Source organism: Microcaecilia unicolor, unplaced genomic scaffold (genome assembly GCF_901765095.1).
Source record: "Microcaecilia unicolor unplaced genomic scaffold, aMicUni1.1, whole genome shotgun sequence".
Taxonomy (NCBI): Eukaryota; Metazoa; Chordata; class Amphibia; order Gymnophiona; family Siphonopidae; genus Microcaecilia; species Microcaecilia unicolor.
In genome coordinates, this window is record NW_021962925.1 from 105,310 (window position 1) to 120,140 (window position 14,831).

The 14,831-nt window shown below is 43.7% G+C and overlaps 1 protein-coding gene across 1 annotated transcript in view; it reads right to left on the bottom strand.

The window, feature by feature from the left end:
* The window catches only part of LOC115458670 (obscurin-like protein 1), a 177,373-nt gene that overhangs the window by 85,082 nt on the left and 77,460 nt on the right, over window positions 1-14,831 (bottom strand). The window contains exons 11-13 of the mRNA XM_030188499.1: window positions 12,620-12,892; window positions 8,456-8,731; window positions 2,049-2,324 (exon numbers count right to left, since the gene is read on the bottom strand). Coding sequence (XP_030044359.1) covers window positions 2,049-2,324; window positions 8,456-8,731; window positions 12,620-12,892 — 825 coding nt within the window. The remainder of the gene's footprint in view (window positions 1-2,048; window positions 2,325-8,455; window positions 8,732-12,619; window positions 12,893-14,831) is intronic.

The following is a 14,831-nucleotide window of genomic DNA, read 5'->3' on the forward strand; positions in this document are numbered from 1 at the left end:
ATTGTCTTCTGTTACTTGACTATTACATTACATTCTCCTCTTCTCTAGAAGTCAGGAAATCAATTAACTGTCTAGGTTCGAAGAATTGGTAATTTTTTGATTGAAATAAAATTCGACAAATACATGGAATTTTGAGCACAAAATTTGCTCCTATGTCCAAAGTCCTTTGACGTAAAGCTAAAAAAGCCTCGCGTCTTTTCTGTGTTTCTCTGGCGAGATCTGGATATATTCTTATATTGGAACCTAAAAACAGGGAATCTAAATGTCTGAAGAATAACTCTTAATACTGTATTACGGTCCATTTCTAAGGCAAAAGAAACCAATGCAGTTGTCCTTTGAGTAATGACTTCTAATGAGGATTCAATAAAGGAAGTTAAGTTCATACCTTCTCCCATATGTGCCTGAGAAATAATAACACCTTCAGTATTAGTTTGAAAATATTGTACTCGCACTATGGGAGGTAGTACATCACTACACATTCCCAGCACCTCTGTCAAGTATTTTTTAACCTTCTCCACCGGTGTAATTATTGGAGACCTGGGAAAATTAGTAAAATGTAAATTCAATCTTTTGGATTGGTTTTAAAAATATTCTATTCTCCGTAGGGTATAAAGTTTTTCTTTTGCAAAAGTTTGATTTAAAGATTCTAGCTTCTTTAGGTTTTCTCCAATTTGTTCCACCTCGGAGACCTGGTTTGCTATTGTTGACTCAGAAAGTACCTTAATCTCCTTAGAGTGTTGAAGTGTTCATATTAAAGGTCAGGTCCCAGAGTGACTCCAATGTCACTAAGGCAGGTCTATTAATTGACCCCAATTGCAGCACAGGAGTGGGGGTATTGAGGATCGTTTTCAATTCAGATAACATTTTTGAGGAATTTTTTAAAGATTGTGATCCTACCCGGTCTTCCTCCACATTCTCCGGCATGGATGGGCTCCCTCTCTGTAAATTCTGCCCCTCTTCTGGAGGCAGAGTAACAGACTCCAATTCCATGCTTCCTCCTGGTTGTGGGGGAGCTGCACGTACGACGGGGCTTAGGGAAACCCCATCTAAACTGCCAGCCAATGCAGACGTATCGGCATCGATAACGGAGGAAGATAGTCTGGGTCCAGGCGCTATCCCGTAGCTCTCTAGCGTAGCTTGCGCTGGCCGGAGGGTGAGTTCCAGCAGAGGCTGAGGGATTTTCCTTTACTGTCTTTTGCCCATCGTCCGAGGGGTTAGATTCCTCCTTAGCAAATTAACAGAGCGCTGCTGAGGGCATCTGATGCAATCATTCACTAAGACGCCATCTTGGATCGAAGCAAACTCCTTCTTTTGAAAAGTATATAGTTCACTCTTTGTTGAAACAATAAAATTCCCAAAGAGATTAACTTCAAAGTATGTCCTGAAAAGTTTGGATTATTTTCTGGAAAGAATGTGGTTCTTCCCTTGCCACAGAGCTGCTTGAGGAAAAATAACTTTTTTTGCTTATTCAGATGGAAATATTTAAGATCTCGGTGGGACTTTCACATTGTCGCGGGTTCCAGAACAGTTTGCAGTTGAGACCTTGATACTGGACTAACATAATACATTTTTGACAATGAGTTTGCCAGAGCTGTGCAAGGATAAGTGAAGTTGTAGCTGCAGGAAAATGACAGTGGAGGGTTGTAGCTCGTTTGCACGGATCTACTGAAGTTAGGAGAGCTCTGGAAAGCAATACAGTCCAATCAAAACCTCTCACCTACAATGTATCTGTTTATTTTTTTCCAGTTTAGTTTATCAGCTAAAATATAGGTTCCAAGTGTTGTATAAATTAAAATGTCATCAGTAACAAAAATCAACAATAATACATCACAAACAAATAAATGATGAAATTCTAAAAACAATCCATCAGCATTAATAAAATATTCTGTAAGCTTGTCTTTTTCTTCCATATACAACTGGACTACAAGAGCAACTGTAAGACTTTATGTCCTGATCTCTGTCCTGATCTCATGAAGTCTGCAAATGATTTCTGAAGTTTAACCAGCCTAGACCTTGACTTCCCACATTAGTATCACCTGACCTCTCACCTGTTACTCTGACATCAAATGAGACAAAATCATCATTAGCATCACAGACGTATTCTCCAGAATCTTCCATGGAAGCGCTCAGGATAGTAAGACGTTGGACTGCTCCGTCAGTGTCCAGACGCAGATTCTCTGACACATCTACCTCCAGACCATCCTTAAACCAGCGAACCTCAGCATTAGGACGAGACAGCTCACATTTCAGTTCAATGTGATCAGAACCCTGAAATTCCAGCTTCACATTGTGGTTACTGGGGTGGAGTATTCTTACTGCAGGGTCTAATACAGAAAGAAAGAGAGGAAGAACTGTTACCACTATGGGGTCTGATACAGAGGCGTAGCCAGAAAATAGATTTTGGGTGGGCCTAGGCAAGAACTGGGTGGGCACCAAGTGTTCCCCCCCCAACCAAAAATATCTCAGCTGGTGAGAAAATGCTTCTTTCCACCTTGGTAGTCTGCAGCAAGCATGCCCTGAAAACTGAGCATGTGCAGGTGCCGGTAGCATGGAGACTAGTATTTTTGTTACCATCAGGGGGAAGTCTTCAGCTGGTAGAGCTTGGGATCTCCACCAGCTACCACTAAATGTGTGCTACTGTTGGGTGGGCCTGAGCCCTAAGTGGGTGGGCCCTGCCCCACCCAGGCCCACCTGTGGCTACGCCACTGGTCTGATAGAGAAAGAGAGGCAGATCCAGAGTGGTGTTCTGTGGGGGGTCTGACAGAGAAAAAGATGATCCTGAGAGTTCTTAACATTGCAGGATCGTCTTAATAGCAGATTCTGGACTTTTTCTCCAGGAACTTGTGTTCACAGTGTCCCACTGGCTATCTGTGAGATATCTGTTTTACCTTTGCCTACTTTAATTGTTGCACACTGTTTAGACCTATGGCATCTGTACATAGACGCTGAAATAGATTCAGATCAATATTCAGTCATTAGCAATCAGCATTCTTAGAAATACGGGTGCCCCCAGCTGAACTGGACCAGGCTATTCAGTGCTGGCTCCTATCCTGCTCCCAGCACCAAATATCTGGGTCTTTTGTGGCTGTAACTGGATTTGGACAGGCCGGGAATGGTATCTGTTATCCAGGCACAGGCACTTAATAATTTCCAGCTCTGCTTATCTCCCTTATCTCTTGTTTGTCCTGTTTGTCTGTCCTAATTAGATTGTAAGCTCTGTGGAGCAGGGACTGTCTCTTCATGTTCAAGTGTACAGCACTGCGTACGTCTAGTAGCGCTTTAGAAATGATAAGTAGTAGTAGTAGTGCTCCTGGACCACCCTGGTGCTCACTGGACAGAGCGGCAGCACACTCCGGCTATGACTACTGAAGATTTACCCCGATCCACTTTCCTGCATATCTTGTGATCCATTAGTTTTATTCCTATTCACTATTTGCTTATTAGCAGTTGATTCTAATTTGGAATCATTCACATTATTTCTATTCATCTAAACTATCTTAGCTTGAGCCACATCCTCTCTATCAGGATACTCTCTCTGTATTTTTGTTTTTAATTTGTGGAAGAACTTTAAACCATTGACATATTCAGTTAAAGCAATGATACTAACAACACAATATAACAATTATTTAAAAAAACATCTTCTTTTAGTGTGTGGAAATCTTTAACTCATTTTTACCCAAAGTCTAGAATCCCCACCTCCTACCACCTCCCTCCATCAACCCCCACCCTTAGAATTCAGAATTTCTCTGTGATCAAATTCATAATATATGAGGGGCCAATCCCAGAAGTTACTCAGCTGGTGCCTCCAGGGGTCACAGGGGCTTCCAAATCTTCTACCACTTTTGAATAGATTTCCTCTGCTCCACCAATGTTTTCTCCGTGTCAAAAATAGGCCATAGCTTGGCCAGCCATGTGTCTCTTGAAGGGACCCTCTCACCCTTCCATTTTCTGGCTAAGACCAATTTCCCTGCTTTAATAGCATCCTTAGAAAATACCCCCTGCCAAGCCATGCCCTCCTTGGTAACTGTCAACTTTCAGCCATAACCTCATTTAAAGATTGCTCAATCTAGGATTAGATGATGTCTTGATCCCCATCGTTCTCCTATGATTTCTTTAAAAGTTTGCAACTAAACGTTAAGAAATTCAAATGATATTTACGTAAAGGGGACTAATAATTCTTCCTTACCAATGCTTTTCCTCATTATTTGAAGCCTCAGAGATGAATTCAATAACTGAAGCTGTGAGACTAAATGTATATTATCAGGCTCATTTTCAAAAGAGGACGTCCATCTTTCGACACAAATTGGAAGATGGGCGTCCTTCTCACAGGGTCATCCAAATCGGTATAATTGAAAGCCGAGTTTGGCCATCCCCAACTGCTTTCCGTCGCAGGGACAGCCAAAGTTCAAGGGGGCATAGCGAAGGCGGGACTTGGCCATGCCTAAAACATAGACTTCCTCGACCCATAATGGAAAAAAAGGGCATCCCTGACGAGCACTTGGACGACTTTACCTGGTCCTGTTTTTCTTACAACAAAGGCACAAAAAGGTGGGCTAAATAACCAGATGACCACCGGAGAGAATCGTGGATGACCTCCCCTTACACCCCCAATGGTCATAACTCCCTCCCATCCTCAAAAAACATCTTACCAAATATTTTTTGCCAGCCCCTATGCCAGCCTCAGATGTCATACTCAGCTCCATTACAGCACTATGCAGGTCCCTGGAGCAGTTTTAGTGGGTGCAGTGCACTTCGGGCAGGCGGACCCAGGCCCATCCCCCTCCCTACTTGTTACATTTATGGAGGAAACAGCAAGCTGTCCAAACCCACCAGAAACCCACTGTACCCATATCTAGGTGCCCCCCTTCACCTGTAAGGGCTATGGTAGTGGTGTATAGTTGTGGGTAGCGGGTTCTAGGGGGGGTTTGGGGGGCTCAGCAGACAAGGTAAGGGAGCTATGTTCCTGGGAGCATTTTATGAAGTCCACTGCAGTGTCCCCTAGGGTGCCCGATTGGTGTCCTGGCATGTCAGGGGGACCAAGGCACTACAAATGCTGGCTCCTCCCACGGCCAAAGGGCTTGCATTTGGTCATTTCTGAGATGGGCGTCTTTGGTTTCCATTATTGCCAAAAATAAGAAACGACCAAGTCTAGGGATGACCATCTCTAAGGACGACCTAAATTTCAAGATTTGGGCGTCCCCAACCATATTATCGAAACGAAAGATGGATGTCCATTTTGTTTCCATAATACGGGTTTCCCCGCCCCTCCATCGGGACGTTTTGCGAGGACGTCCTCAACAACAAGTACCTGGCAGAAACCCAATTAGTAGAACATTCCATGCTACCAATCCCAGGGCAAGCAGTGGCTTCCCCCAATGACCATCTCAATAACAGACTATGGATTTTTCCTCCAGGAACTTGTCCAAATCTTTTTTAAACCTAGATACGCTAACTGCTGTTACACATCCTCCAGCAAAGAGTTCCACAGCTTAACTAATCATTGATTGAAAAAATATTTTTTCCTATTTGTTTTAAAAGTATTTCCATCTAACTTCCTTGAGTGTCCCCTAGTCTTTCTACTTTTGAAATAAGTAAAAAATTGATTTACTTCTACTTGTTCTACACCACTCAGGGTCTTGTAGACCTCAATCATATCTCCCCTCATCCATCTCTTTTCCAAGCTGAAGAGCCCTAACCTCTTTAGCCTTTCCTCTTATGAGAAGAGTTCCATCCCCTTTATCATTTTGGTTGCTCTTCTTTGAACCTTTTCTAATTCTGCTATATCTTTTTTGAGATACGGCAACCAGAACTGAACGCAATACTCAAGGTGAGGTCGCACCATGGAGCGATACAGAGGCATAACAATATTCTTCGTCACGTTTTGCATCCCTTTCCTAATAATTCCTAGCAGTACAGTACCCTTGTATATTTTATCTTTCCCACCTTATTAATTCCCTTATCCCTTAATTGTCTTGTCTGTCTGTCCTGATTAGATTGTATGCTCTCTCGAGCAGGGACTGTCTCTTCATGTTCAAGTGTACAGTGCTGTGTACATCTAGTAGCACTATAGAAATGATAAGTAGTATTAGTAATTACAAGAAGAAGACTTGGAAGCCATACCATTGGAAGTGTATGTTACACTTTCCAGAAATTAATATATCAACTAATAGGGATGTGCATTTATTTTTCAATAAATGGTGAAATGCAACAAATATGGGCATTTTTAGGTTCATATAGCTTAGTCCTAATGAATAAATTAAATAAATAAATAAACCAAATGGCCATGGGGAGGAATGAGCCAAGTCTTCAACTGTGTACGTTAGATTAGAATTTTTCAGTACCAGTGTAATACAGCCCATGGGATCAAACAGAGTGGAGATGCTTCAGGAGGGAAAAAATCACTGTTGATTGGCCAATGTGATGCTGAACTGGCAGAAGTAGCTCAATAACTTCCAATAACTGAGTACGCCAGTACGTCAGGCTCAGTCTCTGGCTGTCTTGAAGTCTAGGCTTAAAGCCCACCTCTTTGCTACTGCTTTCAACTCCTAACCATGACTCTCTTACTCAACACCCTCACTTATCACCCCTACCACTGCAATTTCCCCACCCCTAGCTGTCTGTTCGTCTGTCCAATTTAGATTGTAAGCTCTGTTGAGCAGGGACTGTCTTTTCATGTTCATTTGTACAGTGCTGCGTAAGTCTAGTAGCGCTATAGAAATGTTTAATAGTAGTAGTAGTAGTAGTAACTGTAACACCCTGCACCAAAATCTTTTTCAAATGCTTCCTTATTGATAAGCAGGCTCAATTATTTTTTTTTACGCATTCAAGACCTCAGCGGCAACTCGTTTCACAAGAACTAATATTCTCTTGATTCACCTGCTTCTTCATCGGTCCTTGCTAATCTTTAATCAACACACATTTTCCATTTCATTTTTTTCTTTTTATATTCAGTTATTTTAAAATGCAAAAACCATTTATCTTAGAATGTTTCTGTTGCGAGACCAATGTTTTGCTATAATGCATCAGGGTTCGATCCACTGCCAACATCTCACAACCTAGTATATTATGTCTGTCTCAGGCTCGATCTTGTGGAATTCTTTGCCAGAAGGACTATGATTAGAGCTGAATATACTAGAATTTTGCAGGCAGCTTCAAGGCTTCATTTCAGAAAGGCATTTGGTTGGTGATGCAGGGTTCCCTGTTATATCTGCCATGTTTGTTTTTTTGTTTTAACTGTTGGGATGGATATCGAGCATGGTTTAATTGGGCAGGTCACTGATTTTCAGCAGTATGTAATGAATATCAGCATTACTCAGCCATGTCAAATCTGACCAGAGGAAGGGCAGGGGCAGGGAGTAGACACAACTTATGTGGTTACTGACAATATTCAATGCTAATGCTCTGGAAGTCCTATGCAGCTGCCAGCACTGAGTATCAGTGTATAACTTCTGGGTAGATATTCTCCACTGCCTCCCATCCCTCCAAGGTCTGATCTGCCCAGCAAGAGAAGGCTCCCCCTCCAACAAGGTCTGACCCCCTCCTGATCCTGCCCCAACATGACTTGAACCCACAACCACAACTGGACCCCTCCTCCTGAAGCCTTTCCCCAGAAAAGGCCCCCTCTTGGTCTCCTTCCATGTCTCAGTAGGCCGTCCTGGGCCTACCTTTAATCCCTGGTAGTGTAGTGGGGCATCCAAGCAAGCGCAAACCCCGCTCGATCCTGTCCCTGGTGGCTCTGGATAAAAAATGTCTTCCATTATGTCTAGCAGTAGACTTGAGATTTTATCGCTAGAGGCTGACCCCTATTGGTAGCATGAGAGACTACTGCTAGAGGTTACAGCAGTCATTTTTCATCTGGATACACCAGGGGCAGGAGTGAGTGGGGTTCGCTTCTGTCTGGATGATCCACTAGATCACCATGGATATAAAGGTGGGGGAAGGGGGGAAAGGCTGCTGCGACGAAGGAGGGAGGCCAAGAGCCTTTTTGTGCGGGAAGGGTTCAGGAAGGTGGTCCATCATGATTGGCAGGTAGTGTTGGACCTTGCTGAGGTATCTTTCTGTTGGGGGTGGGGAACAGGATAGAGGTTCGGTATTGGGGAGGGTAGACAGTGAAAGATCCCTTTATGCAGGTCCTGGCTGATATGTTCACTGGATTGTGTGGAGTATAAATTCGGCTCTGATCTGAGGAAAGGAGTGTTTGCTCTCAAATGTTAACCCTGTAATATATTACATTTGACTAATAAGAAGGTATCATCTTATATAAATTTTTCTTATTGTATTGACCTTCACTTCTGTTATACTGTGAGAAATTCTGTGCCTTCGGTGACAACATGTTATTCTTAGAATGAGAAGGCCTAAAACACAGGAGACTCATTTGATAATTGAATGTCAATTAAGCTTTGATTCTCACCATGCCTGACTTTAAGTCCTCACACCAGCATCACCTGACTCTCACCTGTCACCTTGACATCAAATGAGACAGAATCATCACTGGTATCACAGATGTATTCTCCAGAATCTTCCATGGAGGCGCTGAGGATGTGAAGACGTTGGACTGCTCCGTCAGTCTCCAGGCGCAGATTCTCTGTCTCATCTACCTCCAGACCATCCTTAAACCAGCGAACCTCAGCATTAGGGCGAGACAGCTCACATTTCAGTTCAATGTGATGAAAAGTCTGAAATTTCAACTTCACGCTGTGATCAGTGGGATGAACTATTCTCACTGCAGGGTCTGAAGTAGACAAAAGGATCCAGAAGGTTATTTATACTTCAGTGTCCCATACAGTCACCCCCAGAAACATTTATAGCCTCTTTCATATCCACAACATACTGCACACCCCAGATTTCAGTGTCCTCATCTAATGTTTTAGGATTCCCTATTCAATGCCCCTTTTACCATATTACTACTACTACTACTAACTAACATTTCTAAAGCGCTACTAGGGTTACGCAGCGCTGTACAAATAAACATAGAAGGACAGTCCCTGCTCAAAGAGCTTACAATCTAAAAGACAAGAGAAAAATCTAAAGACAAGTGTACAATCTAGAGGACGAGTTAATCTGATAGGGTGGATAGATTGGGGCATTCTATATTTCTCAAGCGGTTAGGTGCCGAAGGCAGCATTAAAGAGGTGAGTTTTAAGCAGAGATTTGAAGATGCTGTGAATTATGAGAACAGAACATGGGGGGCTAAAGGAGCCAAACAGATGTGGTTCTGCATTGGTGCTCAATGACTACGGATTACTACTTCCTAGTAAAAGTCTCGTTCATCTTCTCACAATGCGAAATGCACTTATGCAGTATTTCACCTAGCAAACACGTTATCACTCTATGCACACAGCTCTGAATTCATACATACGTGTCATTATTCAAACACCACCGCACCTAAACTATCTGGGCAGCAGTTTACGAAAGGACAGAGCTATCTGAATATTGGCTACCTGTACAGTTTGGCAGAACACCCATTCTGTGGCCTTGCCCTGCCTGGCTGTATCCAGACAATGCGGGGGAGTCACTCTTCATTGGAGGGGGCTCAGAGGGCACATGGTAGGAGACTGTCCCATACTGGAAAGTAGCCACTTTTTCTGTTACACAATTACTAGTTTAAGCGGATCTTAACTTCCCTAATCTTTAGGTGAAGAGAGCAGCAGCACATAGGAAACCTTCCAGTTTTCTGTAAGTTAGGTGCATAAGGGGCAGCTCTGCAGATGCTGTGCCCTAAGCAGCTACTCGTAGACCAGACAAGTGCTGCTCTATCATTTACATGTCAGGGCTAGTGTTCTAAACATTTACGGGGTAGACATTCAAAGTCATTTAAACGGTCAAAATTGCTTGGTCGGGGCTAAATGGGGATATTTCCACTAACCGGCCATCCCCCAACTTGCTGTGGGTTAAGAATATATGAACATAAGTGTTCCATACTGGGACAGACCAAAGGCTCATCAAGCCCAGCATCCTCCTTCAACAGTGGCCAATCCAGGTTACAAGTACCTGGCAAGATCCCAGTACAATACATTTTATGCAGCTTATCCTAGAAATAAGCAGTGGATTTTCCCCAACTCCATTTTAATAATGGCTTATGGACTTTTCTTTTAGGAAGCTATCCAAACCTTTTTTAAACCCCACTAAGCTAAGTGCTTTTACTACAATCTCTGGCAACAAAATCCAAAGTTTAATTATAACTTGAGTGAAGAAATATTTTATCCGATTCCTTTTTAAATTTACTACTTTGTGACTTCCGGTTGGGTTATGGAGTAGCGAGGACGTAAGGGAGAGCTGCTCCGGAGCACCCAAACCATCTGCACACTGTAAAAGCCTTCCCTCTGGTGTGGAGAGAGAGATTTCGTTCTGAGCAAGCAGACAGCCCTCGTGAAATCAGGGGTTGAAATTAGTGAAGCGGATGGCTTCAAAATCAGTCCGGAAAGACCCCAAGGAGAAAGCCCGGAATAACGAGGCCAAGATGGCGGACAGGACCGTGCCGCCATCTACGACCCCCAGCTCTCTTTGGGCACCGGAGATAACAGAGGAAGTAAAAATGGCGGTCGAACAGGTGGTGGGGAAGAAACTGCAACGCATTCTGGATAAATTGAAGAGGTTTGACGAGCGGCATGCGACACTGGTGACAGAGCTGCAAAGTGGTGCAACATAGAGTGGGGCAAGCTGAAGACGACATACAAAAGGTTTCAGAGAAGCAAACAAAACTGAGCGCCTGATTAGCCGAGAATCGTTCACGTTGGAATAATCTTCATCTGGTGGGACTCCCGGAGGTATTACCAGAACGGGACCTATGTACGTCTTTAGAGACATGGCTGCCCACAACATTGTCAAAGATGGATCTTATGGGGTCACTGAAGGTGGAGAGAGCGCACAGATTGGGCCAAAGTAGAGAAGGAATGGATCGGCCTAGAGTGGTAATATTTCGGATCCTCAATTATGCCCACAAAATGGCAATTCTACAAGCCTTGAGGGCGGGACAATCTCTTGAATATCAGAATTCATGTGTTCTATGTTTCCAGGACTATTCGACTAAAGTTTCGGCAGCACGCAAGGATTTCACTCCCTTATGTACTAAACTTTTTGGATTGAAATACAAATTTAGCCTTTTATATACGGCGAAGCTCAAACTGATTGATAGCGGACAAGTGTTATTTTTTGACCAGGTGGAGGAGCTAAGGCTGTATGTAGACAGGATGACGGCACTTCAGGCATAGGCAGCTCCTTGTGACTCTGGGCAAGTCACTTAACCCTCCATTGCCCCATGTAAGCCGCATTGAGCCTGCCATGAGTGGGAAAAACGCGGGGTACAAATGTAACAAAAAAAATGGATAAAGATCTGGGCATGAATGCAGAGAGCTGGAGTACTTTGGGATGCAATGGATTGTGAACTGCTATGTCTACAGATGAGGTCGCAGATTGCAGGTTGCTGTTTAGAAGAGACATAAGGGCTCATCAGATGTGACCCCGAGGATGCTATTGTTTTCAATGGACTACCGTCTACATCAGCAAGAGGGCAATAAAAAGATTGCTGCATGAGGGTGATGTTCATAGAAAGATAGGGCTGTGAAATGCAGCACCGGAGGGGTGGGGGGGAGAAAGGGGAACGTGTTCGCCAGCATTATAGGGGGGTGCTCTGAACTCTGTTATGCGGGAAGTTACGCAAAGATGCATGATGGGGGTAAGGATTTGGGGGAGGAAGCAAGGGATTGGAAGGGTTGGGGTGGAAACAAAGAGGGAAGGGGTTAGGTGGGAGGTCTTTGCAGAGGAGGAAGGAGGGTGGGTTTGGAGGGATTCCTGTGTGCATACCATATGAACACTGTATTGGGTACTGTTTGGATAGTAGCCTAGGGAGATGCTTTTCACACTGTTTTTCGCTGAGGTAGTGGAGGCTGGGGCACTCTCTTGGTGCAGGGGTTTGTTTTCAGGCCTTGAGCTGCATAAGGAGCCATCCAGTCTGATAAAGACAAAACAACTTTTTGTTGTTATATTGTTATCATCATGGACATCACTACAGGGACTTCAGGTTGTCATGTTGCACACCATCTGGCACTAAGAAAGGTATAAAGACCCCTTCTTTGAAGGTGTTATCAGTTAGCTGGCTTTCTAGCTGTTGTCTCTTGGAAATTCAGATGGCTCCAAGTCTTGCCACCCGATGAAGGCTCGTTAATCTCTGGCATGAGTGCCTGAAACTTCCTGGCTGGGGAATCCACCTGATGCCTGTGCCTGAGTTTCCACATTGTCTTGAACATTTTGGCAATTACAGCAAGGACCTGGTCAAGACAACTCATAGAATTTTTAGTTTTGTATCAAAAAGATAAACATTATGCTGGATTGTGAAATTTAGTTTTTTCTCTACTTATTTTGAGTTTAAAAGTCAGCCAGAAGGACTCCTGATGCAGGCACATATACTGAAACACAGCTGTGTGGAGTCACCTGCACACATGTTCTCGTTGATTTGCAATTTTGGAGTATATAAAAGCTTCTGCTAGGATGATGTTAGGAAAGGCTTGGACACTCTAGAAGTCACATATATCAGAAAAGCTCAAGATTAATGACCCTGTCCTAAATCCCAATTCTCTGTGCAAAGCGCAGTGATAGTGAAGTTGGCAGAGCCATGACTGACCTGTCACTTTCACAGTGTAGAAAACAGAGTCATCACCCACGTCGCAGACAAACTCCCCCGAGTCTTGCATCTTCGCTGAGGGAATGATCAGCCTGTGATGGACTCCATCACTCTCCACTCTCATGTCTTCATTCGTCTCTACCTCCACGCCATCCTTGTACCAGTGCACCAGGGCACCCGCTCGTGACAGCTCACAACTCAGTACCACCGGCTCCCCGGTCACGTATTCCTGTATGAAATCATCACTGGTATTCACGATTCTTACGGGCGGCTCTGCAAATGCACAAACACACACAGGACATGTGCAAATGAAAACCAAAGTGCATAGGAACTGCCAAACTGTGTTAAACCAAAGGTCATCGAGTCCACTGGCCAGTCCAAAACTGTCAGGATCCCATGCAGTAGATCCATGCCTCACTGCTCACATCCAGAGGTAAGAAGTGGCTTTCCCAAGTTTATGAACTATTCCTCCAGCAATAGACTAAACCAGTGGTTCCCCAGCCAGTCAGGGTTTCAGGATATCCACAGTGAATATTCATGAGAGAGATTTGCATGCACTCGAGGCAGTGCATGCAAATCTTTCTCCTGAATATTCATTGTGGATATCCTGAAAAACCTGACTGGCTGGGGTGCCTCCAGTATCAGGTTTGGGAACCACTGGACTAAACCCTTTTTATACCTTATATTCCACCAGAATCGATATACTCATATCACCCCTCTCCTCAGGTCACTTCACTGGCTTCCGATCAGATACCGCATTCAATTCAAGCTTCTCCTTCTTACCTACAAATGCACTCAGTCTGCTGCCCCTCATTACCTCTCTACCCTCATTTCCCCTTACGTTCCCGCCCGTAACCTCCGTTCACAGGACAAATCCCTCCTCTCTGTACCCTTCTCCACCACCGCCAACTCCAGGCTCCGCTCATTCTGCCTCGCCTCACCCTATGCTTGGAATAAACTTCCTGAGCCCTTACGCCAAGCCCCCTCCCTGCCCATCTTCAAGTCTTTGCTTAAAACCCACCTCTTCAATGCTGCATTCAGCACCTAACTCTTACCGTTCAGTAAATCCAGACTGTCCCAATTTGACCGTTCACTTGTCTACTAGATTGTAAGCTCTTTGAGCAGGGACTGTCCCTCTATGTAAATTGTACAGCGCTGCGTAACCCTAGTAGCGCTTTAGAAATGTTAAGTAGTAGTAGTAGTAGTATACCCAGTTGTGTGATGAAAGGTGCTATAGCTAGTACTGAAACTGCTTTCACCACATCTTCCGGCAAAACCCCCCACAGCTGTAATTGTGCATTGAGTGAAAAAAAGACTCTGACAAGTGCTACCTATTAGCTTCATCAGTTTAATGGTCAAAATGAGCCAGGGAATGGGACAACTTCCCTATGAGGAAAGGCTAAAGCGGCTAGGGCTCTTCAGCTTGGAGAAAAGGCGGCTGAGAGGAGATATGATAGAGGTCTATAAAATAATGAATGGAGTTGAACGGGTAGATGTGAAGCGTCTGTTTATGCTTTCCAAAAATACTAGGACTAGGGGGCATGCGATGAAGCTACAATGTAGTAAATTTAAAACGAATTGGAGAAAATTTTCTTCATTCAGCGTGTAATTAAAGTCTGGAATTCGTTGCCAGAGAATGTGGTAAAGGCGGTTAGCTTAGCGGAATTTTAAAAAGGTTTGGACGGCTTCCTAAAGGAAAAGTCCATAGACCGTTATTAAATGGACTTGGGGAAAATCCACTATTTCTGGGATAAGCAGTATAAAATGTTTTGTACTTCTTTTGGATCTTGCCAGGTATTTGTGACCTGGATTGGCCATTGTTGGAAACAGGATGCTGGACTTGATGGACCTTTGGTCTTTCCCAGTATGGCAATACTTATGTACTTATGTAACTCTCAAACAAACTCCCAGCTGTATCTAATGTTTTTTCCTTTTTTCATACTCAGTTCCAAACAGCACAGGAAGTGAAGTGTTCTTGAAGTCTTGAAATGTTTATTTCAACAAAATTCACTGGTATCAACAAATATTGTTGACTTTCACACACATGTCTGACTTGTGTAGAAAATACTTTAAAATTTTCCAAGGTAAAAGTTCTTCTCCAAATTTATTTTCACATTTTTCAGAGCACGGACACCCTCAGCGACATGCGGCATGTTTCGCAGATGCTGCCTCGGGGTGTGAGATGTGTGTGAAAGTCAACAATATGAATTGA